The sequence below is a fragment of the Salvelinus alpinus genome, chromosome 11 (genome assembly GCF_045679555.1).
Source record: "Salvelinus alpinus chromosome 11, SLU_Salpinus.1, whole genome shotgun sequence".
Classification (NCBI taxonomy): Eukaryota; Metazoa; Chordata; class Actinopteri; order Salmoniformes; family Salmonidae; genus Salvelinus; species Salvelinus alpinus.
Genome location: NC_092096.1, coordinates 16,087,691 through 16,105,553, shown reverse-complemented (window position 1 = coordinate 16,105,553; position 17,863 = coordinate 16,087,691). Strand labels below are relative to the sequence as shown.

Below are 17,863 nucleotides of genomic sequence, written 5' to 3'. Positions count from 1 at the left end.
TTAAGTGAGTTGGAGGAGGAATGGAGCGTTCCAGGAGGATTTAAATGGGTTAAGTGAGTTGGTGGAGGAATGGAGCGTTCCAGAAGGATTTAAATGAGTTAAGTGAGTTGGTGGAGGAATGGAGCGTTCCAGGAGGAATTAAATGGGTTAAGTGAGTTGGTGGAGGAATGGAGCGTTCCAGAAGGATTTAAATGGGTTAAGTGAGTTGGTGGAGGAATGGAGCGTTCCAGGAGGATTTAAATGGGTTAAGTGAGTTGGTGGAGGAATGGAGCGTTCCAGGAGGATTTAAATGGGTTAAGTGAGTTGGTGGAGGAATGGAGCGTTCCAGGAGGATTTAAATGGGTTAAGTGAGTTGGTGGAGGAATGGAGCGTTCCAGGAGGATTTAAATGGGTTAAGTGAGTTGGTGGAGGAATGGAGCGTTCCAGGAGAATTTAAATGGGTTAAGTGAGTTGGTGGAGGAATGGAGCGTTCCAGAAGGATTTAAATGAGTTAAGTGAGTTGGTGGAGGAATGGAGCGTTCCAGGAGGATTTAAATGGGTTAAGTGAGTTGGTGGAGGAATGGAGCGTTCCAGGAGGATTTAAATGGGTTAAGTGAGTTGGTGGAGGAATGGAGCGTTCCAGGAGGATTTAAATGGGTTAAGTGAGTTGGTGGAGGAATGGAGCGTTCCAGGAGGATTTAAATGGTTTAAGTGAGTTGGTGGAGGAATGGAGCGTTCCAGGAGGATTTAAATGGGTTAAGTGAGTTGGTGGAGGAATGGAGCGTTCCAGGAGGATTTAAATGGGTTAAGTGGGTTGGTGGAGGAATGGAGCATTCCAGGAGGATTTAAATGGGTTAAGTGAGTTGGTGGAGGAATGGAGCGTTCCAGGAGGATTTAAATGGGTTAAGTGAGTTGGTGGAGGAATGGAGCGTTCCAGGAGGATTTAAATGGGTTAAGTGAGTTGGTGGAGGAATGGAGCGTTCCAGGAGGATTTAAATGGGTTAAGTGAGTTGGTGGAGGAATGGAGCGTTCCAGGAGGATTTAAATGGGTTAAGTGAGTTGGTGGAGGAATGGAGCGTTCCAGGAGGATTTAAATGGGTTAAGTGAGTTGGTGGAGGAATGGAGCGTTCCAGGAGGATTTAAATGGGTTAAGTGAGTTGGTGGAGGAATGGAGCGTTCCAGGAGGATTTAAATGGGTTAAGTGAGTTGGTGGAGGAATGGAGCGTTCCAGGAGGATTTAAATGGGTTAAGTGAGTTGGTGGAGGAATGGAGCGTTCCAGGAGGATTTAAATGGGTTAAGTGAGTTGGTGGAGGAATGGAGCATTCCAGGAGGATTTAAATGGGTTAAGTGAGTTGGTGGAGGAATGGAGCGTTCCAGGAGGATTTAAATGGGTTAAGTGAGTTGGTGGAGGTTGGGGATGTGAAGAGGGGATCAGCTGTGGATTCATGGTCCAGGGAGAGAGAGGGGAGGTTGAGGGGGGAGAGAGAGGGGGTGACCCTGGGCCAGGTGGAGAGGTGGAAGGGAAGAGGTGGAGGGAGAGAGGAGAAGGACAAGGAGAGATGGAGGGGGAGAAGAGGTAGAGGAGGAGAGGAGGAGGACAAGGAGAGATGGAGGGGGAGAAGAAGTAGAGAAGGAGAGGAGAAGGACAAGGAGAGATGGAGAGGGAGAATAATTAGAGGAGGAGAGGAGAAGGACTAGGAGAGATGGAGGGGGAGAAGAGGTAGAGGAGGAGAGGAGAAGGACAAGGAGAGCTGGAGGGGGAGAAGAGGTAGAGGAGGAGAGGAGAAGGACAAGGAGAGATGGAGGGGGAGAAGAGGTAGAGGAGGAGAGGAGAAGGACAAGGAGAGCTGGAGGGGGAGAAGAGGTGGAGGAGGAGAGGAGAAGGACAAGGAGAGATGGAGGGGGAGAAGAGGTAGAGGAGGAGAGGAGAAGGACAAGGAGAGATGGAGGGGGAGAAGAGGTAGAGGAGGAGAGGAGAAGGACAAGGAGAGATGGAGGGGGAGAAGAGGTAGAGGAGGAGAGGAGAAGGACAAGGAGAGATGGAGGGGGAGAAGAGGTAGAGGAGGAGAGGAGGAGGACAAGGAGAGATGGAGGGGGAGAAGAGGTAGAGGAGGAGAGGAGGAGGACAAGGAGAGATGGAGGGGGAGAAGAGGTAGAGGAGGAGAGGAGAAGGACAAGGAGAGATGGAGGGGGAGAAGTGGTGGAGGAGGAGAGGAGGAGGACAAGGAGAGATGGAGAGGGAGAGGAGAAGGACAAGGAGAGATGGAGGGGGAGAAGAGGTAGAGGAGGAGAGGAGGAGGACAAGGAGAGATGGAGGGGGAGAAGAGGTGGAGGAGGAGAGGAGAAGGACAAGGAGAGATGGAGGGGGAGAAGAGGTGGAGGAGGAGAGGAGAAGGACAAGGAGAGATGGAGGGGGAGAAGAGGTGGAGGAGGAGAGGAGAAGGACAAGGAGAGATGGAGGGGGAGAAGAGGTAGAGGAGGAGAGGAGGAGGACAAGGAGAGATGGAGGGGGAGAAGAGGTAGAGGAGGAGAGGAGAAGGACAAGGAGAGATGGAGGGGGAGAAGAGGTGGAGGAGGAGAGGAGAAGGACAAGGAGAGATGGAGGGGGAGAAGAGGTGGAGGAGGAGAGGAGAAGGACAAGGAGAGATGGAGGGGGAGAAGTGGTGGAGGAGGAGAGGAGAAGGACAAGGAGAGCTGGAGGGGGAGAAGAGGTGGAGGAGGAGAGGAGAAGGACAAGGAGAGATGGAGGGGGAGAAGAGGTAGAGGAGGAGAGGAGAAGGACAAGGAGAGCTGGAGGGGGAGAAGAGGTGGAGGAGGAGAGGAGGAGGACAAGGAGAGATGGAGGAGGAGAGGAGGAGGACAAGGAGAGATGGAGGGGGAGAAGAGGTAGAGGAGGAGAGGAGGAGGACAAGGAGAGATGGAGGGGGAGAAGAGGTAGAGGAGGAGAGGAGAAGGACAAGGAGAGATGGAGGGGGAGAAGAGGTGGAGGAGGAGAGGAGAAGGACAAGGAGAGATGGAGGGGGAGAAGAGGTGGAGGAGGAGAGGAGAAGGACAAGGAGAGATGGAGGGGGAGAAGAGGTAGAGGAGGAGAGGAGGAGGACAAGGAGAGATGGAGGGGGAGAAGAGGTAGAGGAGGAGAGGAGAAGGACAAGGAGAGATGGAGGGGGAGAAGAGGTGGAGGAGGAGAGGAGAAGGACAAGGAGAGATGGAGGGGGAGAAGAGGTAGAGGAGGAGAGGAGAAGGACAAGGAGAGATGGAGGGGGAGAAGAGGTAGAGAGGAGAGGAGAGGACAAGGGAGAAGGGGGAGAAGAGGTGGAGGGGTTGTTAACTCACACGGATGTTTCTCCTCTCTAAATCACTCAGTCCCTCTTTCTTTCCCTCTCTAGCTCTCTCTTTCTCTTCCTCTCCTCCTCTGCTCACTCCTTTACAGCGCGCTAGCTACCCATTTCCTGTGACCTCTCACCTCTCAGAGAAGAAAGAAGGGATAGAGGGAGGAGGGAAGGAGGTGGACAGAGGGAGATATCTGTACAGACTCATCAGCCCTGGGAGACTTAAGGCCAGTCAGTCAGGCTGTCTACCATGGAGGTCCTTCTCTCTCCACTGACCAGAAACACCATCTGTCCAGAAAGTCACTCTGAAATGTTGTCTCTTCATGGTTCTAAAGTCCACGTGTGTTCTCTCACTGTTTTGTTGTTTACAGGATGTTGCTAGGTAACCTGACCTATGATGTGACGTTACCAAATACATGTTTTTAACATTTCTCTCTCGCTCTTCTCCCCCCTCTCTCTCTCATCTCTCTCTCCCTCCCCCTCCCTCCTCTTCCTCACCCCATCAGTTGGAGTCGGAGCTGGCGGTGTGTGAGAGGGAGAGTGCAGAGCTCCAGGAGTATGCTAATTGTGTCCTGCAGCAGATCGCTGACCACTGCCCCGACATCCTGGAACAGGTGGTCAACGCCCTGGAAGAGTCCTGCTGACCACAAAACGCACACCTTTCAATATCCCCCGCCAGCCACACTCTCACACGCATAAAGAGAGAGAGAGAGATGCTTTTATATTCGCAGTCCTTAATTTCCTGCCTTACCAGTTCTCCCAATATCTCTTTGGGGATTTGTTACTGATTTATAAACAATGAGTTGTCAGATTGGTGCAACAATCCTTTAAATCTAAAAATGTTTGTGGTGAGAAGGCCTTCTTGAACCGTTCATGACGTTGAACCCTGTCTTTCTTAGACTTGACCACAAAACCTGTCCGTTACTAAGGTGTGGTCAACCATGTTATATTATTGTTACTCATATACAGTTACTGCTTAGTTACTACAGAGTTACTGCTTAGTTACTACACAGTTACTGCTTTGTTACTACACAGTTACTGCTTAGTTACTACTGCTTAGTTACTACACAGTTACTGCTTAGTTACTACACAGTTACTGCTTAGTTACTACTGCTTAGTTACTACACAGTTACTGCTTAGTTACTACACAGTTACTGCTTAGTTACTACACAGTTACTGCTTAGTTACTACACAGTTACTGCTTAGTTACCACACAGTTACTGCTTAGTTACTACTGCTTAGTTACTACACAGTTACTGCTTAGTTACTACACAGTTACTGCTTAGTTACCACACATATACTGCTTAGTTACTACTGCTTAGTTACTACACAGTTACTGCTTAGTTACTACTGTTAGTTACTACACAGTTACTGTTTAGTTACTACACAGTTACTGCTTAGTTACTACACAGTTACTGCTTAGTTACTACACAGTTACTGCTTAGTTACCACACAGTTAGTGTCAGAAGTAAAGTGTAAAGTGACTGTCCTAATGGGATATCATTATGGCCAATATGAAGAGAAGCTAGAGACTCATGGTCATGTGCCCACTACTTAGGCCATTCTAGAATCCCTCCTGCAGCTTTGCGTTCTGTCCTGTCGTCCTGCGTTCCACATGGAACCCTATTCCCTTTATAGAACACTACATTTCACCACAGCCCATATCAATCAATCAATCAATCAAATGTATTTATAAAGCCCTTTTTACATCAGCTGATATCTCAAAGTGCTGTACAGAAACCCAGCCTAAAACCCCAAACAGCAAGTAATGCAGATGTAGAAGCATGGTGGCTAGGAAAAACTCCCTAGAAAGGCCAAAACCTAGGAAGAAACCTAGAGAGGAACCAGGCTATGAGGGGAGGCCAGTCGTCTTCTGGCTGTGCCGGGTGGAGATTATAACAGTACATAGAACTCTTGTGAAAAGTAGTGCACTATATAGGGACTAGGGTGCCCTTTGGGATACAACCTAGATCTGAGATCTGGGAATATGAATTTAAATGCTGTTTCTTTGCTGCCACCTCTTGCCTTGGTTGTTAGAGATGGTTTGCTGTTGTTCTCTGTTATCACAGTTCTCTGATGGTTCTGGGGAACAGGAAACCTAGTCATGTTTTTATTTCAGTTGTCGTCCGTTGAAAGGTTAGAGTTAGGAGATGAAAAACAGCACTATTATTGAGACACTCAAGCAACAACAGTATTATTGAGACATTCAAGCCACACCAATGCTCACCGCTCACTGTAACAACAGGTATGTTTCAGCAATGATATCTATTCTGGGAGCGGGCTATTGATGTTGAAATACAGATAGAATTTATCTAGCTTTATCTGGGCTTTTTAAACCTCATAAGGACTCTTAAGTGTCTCTCTAGACATGACTCTCTAGACAGGACTCTCTGGACAGGACTCCCTAGACAGGACTCTATAGACAGGATTCTCTAGACAGGACTCTCTAGACAGGGACTCTCTAGACATGACTGCCTAGACAGGACTCTCTAGACAGGATTCTCTAGACAGGATTCTCTAGACAGGGACTCTATAGACATGACTGCCTAGACAGGATTCTCTAGACAGGACTCTCTAGACAGGACTCTCTAGGCAGGACACTCTAGACAGGCCTCTCTAGACAGGGACTCTCTAGGCATGACTGCCTAGACAGGAGTCTCTAGACAGGATTCTCTAGACAGGATTCTCTAGACAGGGACTCTCTGGACATGACTGCCTAGACAGGACTCTCTAGACAGGATTCTCTAGACAGGATTCTCTAGACAGGACTCTCTAGACAGGACTCCCTAGACAGGACTCTCTAGACAGGACTGCCTAGACAGGACTGCCTAGACAGGACTCCCTAGACAGGACTCTCTAGACAGGACTCTCTAGACAGGATTCTCTAGACAGGACTCTCTAGACAGGACTGCCTAGACAGGACTCTCTAGACAGGACTCTCTAGACAGGACTCTCTAGACAGGACTCTCTAGACAGGACTCTCTGTACAGGACTCTCTAGACAGGACTCTCTGGACAGGACTCTCTAGACAGGGCTCTCTAGACAGGACTCTCTGGACAGGACTCTCTAGACAGGCCTCTCTAGACAGGATTCTCTAGACAGGATTCCCTATGGTGATGTTAGACGGTTAAACAGCAGACCCAGTTGAGATGGTATGGATCGTATGTCTTCAGTGTGTAGTTAGCTAACCTAACATAGCAGGTGTGACGCGCTGGTTCTTTCTGTTGTGGGAGGTTCTCTTCTGCACTGTTCAACCAATCCAGTAAATGTGGAGGAGGAGTTAAGATGGAGTGTTGCCTTGCTGACATCCGAAAGCGGAAGCCGCGTCCCAGGCTCTCTTTCCATCCCGTGAAAACCGGGTGGTAGTTAGCTCATGGATCTCCTCTGATTCAGAGCCGTGATGAGAGCGAATGGAGGTCACTAACTCACAGTTTCCAGGGGACTATGGCCTGGAGACACAGAGGGGATATTTACACCCAGCATCACTTCCTATAGGAAGTGACATCATCTCAGTCAGGTCCACAGGCTGGTTCCCTCCTCTTTCCTTCTGATCTGTCTTTCCCTCTTTCAATCAGCATGGACATGAAAGACCGCAGGGAGGTGATGTCACTCAGACAGTGTGGGTGATGTTCTAGTGATGACTTGGTGGTGTGCAGTACACTGTTTTATGTGGCTAAATCAAAACCATCCTCTCTCTCTATCCTCTCTCTCCCTCTCTCCCCCATCCTCTCTCTCTCCCCCATCCTCTCCTCTCTCCCCTCTCTCTCCCTCTCCCCCTCATCCTCTCTCCCCCTCTCTCCCCCATCTTCTCCTCCCTCTCCCCCATCTTCTCCTCTCTAGTCAGTCAGTCATTCTAATCAACAGACTCACCGCTCCATCACTTCCAGCTAAAGGTGACTGAGGTTCTGGCTTGCATCCCAAATGGAACCCTATTCACCATATAGTGCACTTCTTTTACCCAGGGCCCATAAGACTCTGGTCAACAGTAGTGCACTTCTTTTACCCAGGGCCCATAAGACTCTGGTCAACAGTAGTGCACTTCTTTTCCCCAGGGCCCATAAGACTCTGGTCAACAGTAGTGCACTTCTTTTACCCAGGGCCCATAAGACTCTGGTCAACAGTAGTGCACTTCTTTTCCCCAGGGCCCATAAGACTCTGGTCAACAGTAGTGCACTTCTTTTACCCAGGGCCCATAAGACTCTGGTCAACAGTAGTGCACTTCTTTTACCCAGGGCCCATAAGACTCTGGTCAACAGTAGTGCACTTCTTTTCCCCAGGGCCCATAAGACTCTGGTCAACAGTAGTGCACTTCTTTTCCCCAGGGCCCATAAGACTCTGGTCAACAGTAGTGCACTTCTTTTACCCAGGGCCCATAAGACTCTGGTCAACAGTAGTGCACTTCTTTTACCCAGGGCCCATAAGAACCTGGTCAACAGTAGTGCACCATGTAGGGAATAGGGTGCCATTTGAGATGCAGGCTGGGAGTGTTGAAACGCCTCTCTAAACCAACAGGTGCAGTCGACCACCACAAACACACACTTCATTGTTCACCTTAAATGGTGTTGTGTGGTTGAAGCTCCTGTACGTCACGGGCCATTCACTTCCCTTTGTGTGTCATATTGATCGGAGATAGCTGGACTCACCCCGGTGATGAACCGTGTCCTTATTGCTACAGGTCTAGTCTGTGACCTGAGAGTTGACTGTGTGAGAGTTCACAGTTGAGTCTTCCTCCGTTCTCTGGAGATGATACTGTCTGTACATCTACATGATAAGACCTGGCTCCTATCAGTCCCACCCTGCTCACTCGTTCACTCTCTCCACCCTCTTTCTCTCTCTTCTCTCCCTCCTTCTCTTCTCTCCCTCCTTCTCTCTCTCCCTCTCTCTCCACCCCCTCTCCCTCTCTCTCCAACCCTCCCTCTCTCTCCCTCCCTCTCCACCTCTCTCTCTCCCTCTCTCTCTACCCCCCTCTCTCCCTCTCCACCCCCCTCTCTCTCTTCTCTCCCTCCTTCTCTTCTCTCCCTCCTCTCTCTCTCCCTCCTCTCTCTCTCTCTCTCTCTCTCTCTCTGTGGTTAATGGTTCTGACCTGATGGTTGTTGTTAGTCATTCTGACCACAGCTCAGATAACAGTTAGAGACAGAGACGTGACCAACACCTACTGAACACACACACACATACTGCGAGAAAGCACACACACCTCTCACACACACGGACCCACAAACCCACATCAGACAGATAGAGAGCCAGGCAGACAGACGTGAGTGTCATTCCTGTGGTTTCACACTGTTTGACTCAGGGCTGAGTCTTTCTACAGTCAGACACTACATACTGAACCCTTACCCCTTAACCTTCCACCATGATGTCACTTCCAGTCTAACGACAGTCTAACAGTATCAGAACCACACTGTCATTGACTACAGTCTAACAGTATCAGAACCACACGATGGACTGGTCCAGAGACAGGCCTTCTCTGGTTGGTTGTTCTGCCTCCTGTCCTGAGAGCAGAGTCCCTGGACTGGTCCAGAGACAGGCCTTCTCTGGTTGGTTGTTCTGCCTCCTGTCCTGAGAGCAGAGACCCTGGACTGGTCCAGAGACAGGCCTTCTCTGGTTGGTTGTTCTGCCTCCTGTCCTGAGAGCAGAGACCCTGGACTGGTCCAGAGACAGGCCTTCTCTGGTTGGTTGTTCTGCCTCCTGTCCTGGGAGCAGAGACCCTGGACTGGTCCAGAGACAGGCCTTCTCTGGTTGGTTGTTCTGCCTCCTGTCCTGAGAGCAGAGACCCTGGACTGGTCCACAGACAGGCCTTCTCTGGTTGGTTGTTCTGCCTCCTGTCCTGGGAGCAGAGTCCCTGTCCTGGTCCAGAGACTGTTGCCACTGCCAGCCAGGGGGATGCCCTATCGCCTGCCACCTCAACCCTCAATAAACTTGATTCAATTCAACCCTGTGACACAAGGGTTGATCTTATCAGTTCCAGAGTAGTGGAGCCACGTGCAGCACGCAGGTCCAGGGCGTCATTACCCCGTGGCACCACTACTCTGCCAGTCTTATGAGCATGGCGGCCATCTTGATGACTGGCATACCTGGTTTACAACCTGTTTTATATCTGTCATTACCACTTATTGACTTCCATATTCTGGGGAATGTTCTGTTACGCTCTTTTAGTCCCTCCCTGTCTGTCTGCCTCTCTCTCTGTCTTTCAACTCAATTCAAGGGGCTTTATTGGCAGGGAAACATATTTACATTGTCAAAGCAAGTCAAATGGATAAAGAAAGGTGAAATAAACAATAAAAGTGAACAGTAAATATTACACTCCCATTTCAAATGTCATATTATGTCTATATACAGTCTTTCTCTGTCTCTGTTCTCCTCTCTCTCTCTCTCTCTCTCTCTCTCTCTCTCTCTCTCTCTCTCTCTCTCTCTCTCTCTCTCTCTCTCTCTCTCTCTCTCTCTCTCTCTCTCTCTCTCTCTCTCTCTCTCTCTCTCTCTCTCTCTCTCAGTCCCCCCATCTCCCCTGGCTCTATAGTATCACAACAGTGTGTGTGTGTGTGTGTGTGTGTGTGTGTGTGTGTGTGTGTGTGTGTGTGTGTGTGTGTGTGTGTGTGTGTGTGTGTGTGTGTGTGTGTGTGTGAGATCCGGGGTGAGCTAGTTATCAGTCTTGTCTACAGACGAAACACAGACCCCATATCCATATCTACACCCTCCCTCCCCCTTCTCCCTCCTCTCCCCCCCTCTATCCCTCTATCCCTCTATCCTCCCTCCCTCCCTCTTCTCCATCCTCTCCCCTCACTCCTCCCCCTCCCTCACAGACCCTCATATCTACATCTAAAACACCCCTCCTCTTTCTCCTGTCCTTCCTCTCCTTCCTCTCTCCTCATCCCCTCCCCCTCTCTTCTCCTCCCTCCATCTCTCTCCTATAGATTTATGAGCTCTAACCCTGTAGGAGTGGCAGTAACACAGAGCCTGGGGGGCCAGTGGGGCCTGGGGCCTCTCTCTGTAACAGCAGCTAGAAGATACTGCTGAGACCTCACACACACACATAGTTTAAGCATACACACACACACACACACACACACACACACACACACACACACACACACACACACACACACACACACACACACACACACACACACACACACACACACACACACACACACACACACACACACACACACACACACACACAGTAACACAGGGCTGGACCAGGGGCCTCTGTAGCAGCACTATACTCCTGAGACCTGCCTAAGAAAACAGAATAAAGACGGGCAAGAAAAGCTGTGATAACTAGGAACAGGTCCGGCCCAGTGACTCACAGACAGACCTCGCAGTGGCTTGTGGGCGTATGGGAGTGTGTGTGGAAGGGGGAACGTGTGTGTGGAGGGGGAATGTGTGTGTGTGTGTGTGTGTGTGTGTGTGTGTGTGTGTGGAGGGGGAACGTGTGTGTGTGTGTGTGTGTGTGTGTTTGTATCATTCCATTGGGCAGAAGCTGGCCTAGGATCCCTCTGATTGCTGGTTATCTTCAGATGGAAGCTTTAATCACACAGGAGGACATCAGTGTGTGGAAACTCCCTTAAAGTTAGGACTTGCCATTGCTAAGGGGAGCTCCCAATCACACACACACACACACACACACACACACACACACACACACACACACACACACACACACACACACACACACACACACACACACACACACACACACACACACACACACACACACACACACACACACACACACACACACACACTGACACACATGCTTAGTGTTTGTCTCTAAACATGACTGTTATAGAAAGTACATCCTGCATTGCAGAAGTGTCTAGGGGAGTGTCTAGGGGAGTGTCTAGGGGAGTGTCTAGGGGAGTGTTAGAGGGTGATTATTTTACCCTGTTTTAAAACACACATCTGACAATCAGATATTGTAAAGAAAACATAGTGATGTGATTTTGTAATTATTTCTGGGACTATTAGTCTCTGGAGACTCCTGGTGTTTGTTCTAGCCAAGCTGGCTGGGAGTCTGACACCCCCCCTGTGTTGTGGAACACATTAACCAAAATGAGAACCGTGTCTGTCTGGGGCTGCGTCCCAAATGGCCTCGTAGTCCCTACATAGAGCCCTATAGGCCCTGGTCTAAAGTAGTGCACTATGTAGGGAGTATGGGTACCATTTGGGACGCTGACCGTGTGTGAGGTAGAGCTGTTCTCTTCTGCTTTCTCCATCTACCCTCCGTTATAAACCTCCCTGAAGAATGACTGACTGGATGGACAGAGAGACAGAGAGAGAGAGAGACACACACAGAGAGAGAGACAGAGACACACAGAGAGAGAGAGAGAGAGAGAGAGAGAGAGAGAGAGAGAGAGAAAGAGATAGAGAGAGAGAGAGCCAGACAGACAGACATACAGACACAGAGAGAGAGACACAGAGACAGAGACAGAGAGACAAAGAGAGACAGACATACAGACACAGAGAGAGAGACACAGAGAGAGAGAGACACAGAGAGAGAGACAACACTGTATATATAGACATAATATGACTTTTGAAATGTCTTTATTTATTTTGAACTTGTGTGAGTGTAATATTTACTGTTCACTTTTTATTGTTTATTTCACTTTTGTTTATCAATTTCACTTGCTTGGGCAATGTTAACATATGTTTCCCTGCCAATAAAGCCTCTTGAATGTAATTGAGAGAGAGTGTATTTTATTTGCAGCCCCTAGTTTCAGGTCAGCTCCCCATTTCAGTCTTTGTTAATAAAGATCAGTCACCTTTCCTGTTCGTGAGTTGAATTGAAACAGTTGTATACTACCTGGGGAAATTCTAAAAGCCATGAAGTTGTCCTGTAAAATATGTCTGTCCTGTACTGTGTGTCTGATTCAAAACTGCTGTCCTGTCCTAGAGAGAGAGAGTGACTTTGTAGTTCAGAACAAGTTAAAACACTAACGTGTGTCTGTAAAACCTTTCTGAGTGTAAAGAAATGGAAGGTGTTAACACTAAGATTCATTTTTCAAAAATAAATATTTGAATGTGTTGTTGATAAAATGTGTTTTATATATATCCTGTCTCTCTAATTCAGATTTCTACTCTGATGTGTTCAGTTGTTTTAGTTGTGATGTGGATCTTCTCCAGCCTGTGGGATGTACGTGTGTTTCTGACACTGCCATGGTGACTCCTAAAGTGGGTTCTATCTGCAACAAAACAAGGGATGCGTCCCAAATGTCACCCTGTTACTAGGTCACCATAGAACCCATAGGGCACTGGTCGTAAGTAGTGCACTACATGGGGCATAGGGGGCCATTCAGGACGTTGCCACGGTGTGTGTATTCAGGGGTGACATCCCCTCTCCCCTCTGTTGGGTTTAATGATGCCAGATCCTTTACTCAGACACTAGGTGCAGTAGACTGTGTTTCTGCTGGGTTTAATGATGCCAGATCCTTTACTCAGACACTAGGTGCAGTAGACTTTGTTTCTGTTGGGTTTAATGATGCCAGATCCTTTACTCAGACACTAGGTGCAGTAGACTGTGTTTCTGTTGGGTTTAATGATGCCAGATCCTTTACTCAGACACTAGGTGCAGTAGACTGTGTTTCTGTTGGGTTTAATGATGCCAGATCCTTTACTCAGACACTAGGTACAGTAGACTGTGTTTCTGTTGGGTTTAATGATGCCAGATCCTTTACTCAGACACTAGGTGCAGTAGACTGTGTTTCTGTTGGGTTTAATGATGCCAGATCCTTTACTCAGACACTAGGTACAGTAGACTGTGTTTCTGTTGGGTTTAATGATGCCAGATCCTTTACTCAGACACTAGGTGCAGTAGACTGTTGATGGGTTGCTGGTTAGTTACGTAATGTCACCATCATCAGTCACCTTTGTCACAGTCTGGGAATGTGGTTCAGTAGGACTTGTCACAGTCTGGGAATATGGTTCAGAATGACTTGTCACAGTCTGCGAATATGATTCAGTAGGACTTGTCACAGTCTGGGAATATGGTTCAGAATGACTTGTCACAGTCTGGGAATATGATTCAGTATGACTTGTCACAGTCTGGGAATGTGATTCAGTAGGACTTGTCACAGTCTGGGAATGTGATTCAGTAGGACTTGTCACAGTCTGGGAATATGATTCAGTAGGACTTGTCACAGTCTGGGAATATGATTCAGTAGGACTTGTCACAGTCTGGGAATATGGTTCAGTAGGACTTGTCACAGTCTGGGAATATGGTTCAGTAGGACTTGTCACAGTCTGGGAATATGGTTCAGTAGGACTTGTCACAGTCTGGGAATGTGGTTCAGTAGGACTTGTCACAGTCTGGGAATATGATTCAGTATGACAGTCATTTTCCCTGCTGTGTTACATCCCAGACCAGCAGTCATTTTCCCCGCTGTGTTACATCCCAAACCAGCAGTCATTTTCCCTGCTGTGTTACATCTCAGGCCAGCAGTCATTTTCCCCGCTGTGTTACATCCCAAACCAGCAGTCATTTTCCCTGCTGTGTTACATCCCAAACCAGCAGTCATTTTCCCGTTGTGTTACATCCCAAACCAGCAGTCATTTCCCCCGCTGTGTTACATCCCAAACCAGCAGTCATTTTCCCCGCTGTGTTACATCCCAAACCAGCAGTCATTTTCCCGCTGCGTTACATCCCAAACCAGCAGTCATTTTCCCCGCTGTGTTACATCCCAGGCACCAGTATTATAACCAAACTCCAAGTAAGATGTCCTACCCTCTCAACCGTTCTCTCCACGCTGAAGAAAGGCAAGTCATTTTCCTTTTAAACATCGCAAATAATGAAAACAATAGATCAAAATTCTTATCAGTTCATATTCCGTTTATTTATTTTCAATTATTTATTTTAAAGATATAAACGGAACTTCATAGGAATGTATATATTCTACCTGTAACCCCCCCCCCCCCCCCCCCCCATAAAGACATGTCAAACAAAATCTAAATGTGGTCACAAAACAAACATTGTTACAATGTTGACATTTATATAGCTGGTGCAGACTAGCCCTTAGTTCACACACTTGGTCCCTTCATTGTGCACTTGGTCCCTTCATAGAGTACTTGGTCCCTTCATAGTGCACTTGGTCCCTTCATAGTGCACTTGGTCCCTTCATAGTGCACTTGGTCCCTTCATAGAGTACTTGGTCCCTTCATAGTGCACTTGGTCCCTTCATAGTGCACTTGGTCCCTTCGTAGTGCACTTTGTAGTTCACCTCGTAGTGTTTTCCCAGCAGCCCTGCCTTGTTGACTAGTATGGGTCCATTCCCACTTGGGCACAGACGTCAATTCGACGTCTATTCCACGTTGGCTCAACGTCATTTCATTGAAACGACGTGGAAACAACGTTAATTCAACCGTGGTGTGCTCAGTGGGTTCTTTAGGAGCAGCTCTGTCTATACCTTACAGCAACACGATCTCAGGAGGGAAACTGGGCTGTATCTTCCTGGAGAATAATACCCTTCATAATAATACTGATGAACTGCCGTACAAAGCCACGTTGGTTTCTTCTTCTGCTGTTGGTGTTTGCAGGTTTAAAGAGAACCTGTGTGCTGCCTTCCTGTCCTTCTGGGGGGAAACTGCACTCCGCTGGAGATTTATTTCTCTATAAAAAGAGTGTATTATTGTGTTGGACTTTTACCTTTGTATGTATAAACACTACGTTATCAGCCTGTTGGATTCACTGGCTTTACTTTCATATCCCCTGGTTAATGTCTCTGTATGTGGTGTTGTCTTACACACACACAAATACACAAATATACACACACACATACACACACACACACACACACACACAAATATACACACACAAATACACACACACAAATACACACACACACACACACACACAAATACACACACACACACACACACACACACACACACACATAAATACACACACACAGAAATACACAAATATACACACACAAATACACACACACCTCTAGGAGTCAGACCCTCTCCAGACCTCTCCCATACAGCACTCCTCTAGGAGTCAGACCCTCTCCAGACCTCTCCCATACAGGACTCCTCTAGGAGTCAGACCCTCTCCAGACCTCTCCCATACAGGACTCCTCTAGGAGTCAGACCCTCTCCAGACCTCTCCCATACAGGACTCCTCTAGGAGTCAGACCCTCTCCAGACCTCTCCCATACAGGACTCCTCTAGGAGTCAGACCCTCTCCAGACCTCTCCCATACAGCACTCCTCCTCTAGGAGTCAGACCCTCTCCAGACCTCTCCCATACAGGACTCCTCTAGGAGTCAGACCCTCTCCAGACCTCTCCCATACAGGACTCCTCTAGGAGTCAGACCCTCTCCAGACCTCTCCCATACAGGACTCTTCCTCTAGGAGTCAGACCCTCTCCAGACCTCTCCCATACAGGACTCCTCTAGGAGTCAGACCCTCTCCAGACCTCTCCCATACAGGACTCCTCCTCTAGGAGTCAGACCCTCTCCAGACCTCTCCCATACAGGACTCCTCTAGGAGTCAGACCCTCTCCCATACAGGACTCCTCCTCTAGGAGTCAGACCCTCTCCAGACCTCTCCCATACAGGACTCCTCTAGGAGTCAGACCCTCTCCAGACCTCTCCCATACAGGACTCCTCTAGGAGTCAGACCCTCTCCAGACCTCTCCCATACAGGACTCCTCTAGGAGTCAGACCCTCTCCAGACCTCTCCCATACAGGACTCCTCTAGGAGTCAGACCCTCTCCCATACAGGACTCCTCCTCTAGGAGTCAGACCCTCTCCAGACCTCTCCCATACAGGACTCCTCCTCTAGGAGTCAGACCCTCTCCAGACCTCTCCCACACAGGACTCCTCCTCTAGGAGTCAGACCCTCTCCAGACCTCTCCCATACAGGACTCCTCCTCTAGGAGTCAGACCCTCTCCAGACCTCTCCTATACAGGACTCCTCTAGGAGTCAGACCCTCTCCAGACCTCTCCCATACAGGACTCCTCTAGGAGTCAGACCCTCTCCAGACCTCTCCCATACAGCACTCCTCCTCTTTTAACTGTCTATTATCTGTGTTATCTGTTTATTTTACTTTGTAAAGGGTGTAACACACACACACACACACACACACACACATGAACTCACACACTAACACGCATAGAGACAGAGAGATACTGATCGTCTTGTGTGTGTGTTGTCATATCCAGTGCAAAGGTCCATTGCTGTTGAGAAAAGACAGCTCTCTATCGTGCAGTCAGAGTCTTCCATCAGTGTGTTGTCTTCCTGTCTGTACCAGCCAGTGGCTTCATTACACCAGTGGTTTACTAGTAATGACTGTGAGATGTGGCTCAGAGGTTTGTCCTGTTTAAAAAAAAAAAAAAAACTTTTTTAAATGATTAAACTTCATTTTTAAGCCCACGTTTTATCATAGTTATTCATAAAATGGTATGTCAGCAGTATTCTGCGGAGGGGGCACACTGACTGGACCAGGCTAAGAGTACCCACCCCCCCTATTCTCCCTAGAAAGTGGTTTCTTCCTAGATACACCACAGAGCAATGATATCCTCGGCAGGACGCTGTCACGACCGTGGTAACATGGTGGAAGAGAGGAGGACCAAGGCGCAGCGTGATAACAGTACATCTTCTTTTATTTGAAGACGAAAACGAAACGAACACTGACAAACTAGACAAAACAACAAACGACCGTGAAGCTATAAAACGAAAGTGCAGACACAAGCAACTAACATAACGACATAGACAATCACCCACGAACTACCCAATGAATATGGTTGCCTAAATATGGCTCCCAATCAGAGACAAAGATAGACAGCTGTCTCTAATTGAGAACCAATCTAGGCAACCATAGACATACATACACCTAGACTGAACACTGCCCCATAAACATACAAAACCCCTAGACAATACAAAACACATACATCCCCCATGTCACACCCTGACCCTACTAAAATAATAAAGAAAACAAAGATAACTAAGGCCAGGGTGTGACAGACGCTAGATACTGTAGTGCGTGCAGACAGTATCGTCAGTGGAGGAGGAGAGAGAGAGTTGAGTGACACAGCGTGTCACGTTCCTGACCTGTTTTCTGTTTAGTTTTGTGTGTTAGTTGGTCAGGACGTGAGTTTGGGTGGGCATTCTATGTTGTCTGTTTCTATGTTGGTTTAGGGTTGCCTGGTATGGCTCTCAATTGGAGGCAGGTGTTTGGCGTTCCTCTAATTGAGAGTCATATTTAGGTAGGCTGTTCACAGTGTTTGTTTGTGGGTGGTTGTCTCCTGTGTCTGTGTCGATGTTTGCACCATACGGGACTGTTTACGGTTTGTTCATTTCATGTAGTCTGTTCCTGTTCATTTCGTTCTTCACGTTGTATGTAAGTTCGTTGTTCAGGTCTGTCTACTTTCGTTTTGTTATTTTGTATCATTTTCAAGTATAGTTCGTTTTCGTGTTTGTTCGTTTTGTTTATTTAATAAATCATTCATGTCATTTCAACGCGCTGCACCTTGGTTCAATCCCTGCTCCTCCTCTTCGGATGAAGAGGAGGAGGACCGACGTTACAGAACCACCCACCAATCCAGAGCCAAGCAGCG

General features: G+C 48.1%; 2 protein-coding genes across 5 annotated transcripts in view; one reads left to right on the top strand and one right to left on the bottom strand.

The window, feature by feature from the left end:
* Positions 1–14,978, top strand: part of LOC139533638 (ELKS/Rab6-interacting/CAST family member 1-like) — a 619,530-nt gene extending 604,552 nt beyond the window's left edge. For all 4 annotated transcript variants that reach the window (XM_071331836.1, XM_071331835.1, XM_071331834.1 and 1 more), the window contains one exon: positions 3,816–14,978. In XM_071331836.1, coding sequence (XP_071187937.1) covers positions 3,816–3,953 — 138 coding nt within the window. In that variant the 3' untranslated portion in view covers positions 3,954–14,978. The remainder of the gene's footprint in view (positions 1–3,815) is intronic.
* Positions 8,737–17,863, bottom strand: part of LOC139533266 (uncharacterized) — a 27,212-nt gene continuing 18,085 nt past the window's right edge. The window contains exon 5 of the mRNA XM_071331337.1: positions 8,737–9,002. Coding sequence (XP_071187438.1) covers positions 8,737–9,002 — 266 coding nt within the window. The remainder of the gene's footprint in view (positions 9,003–17,863) is intronic.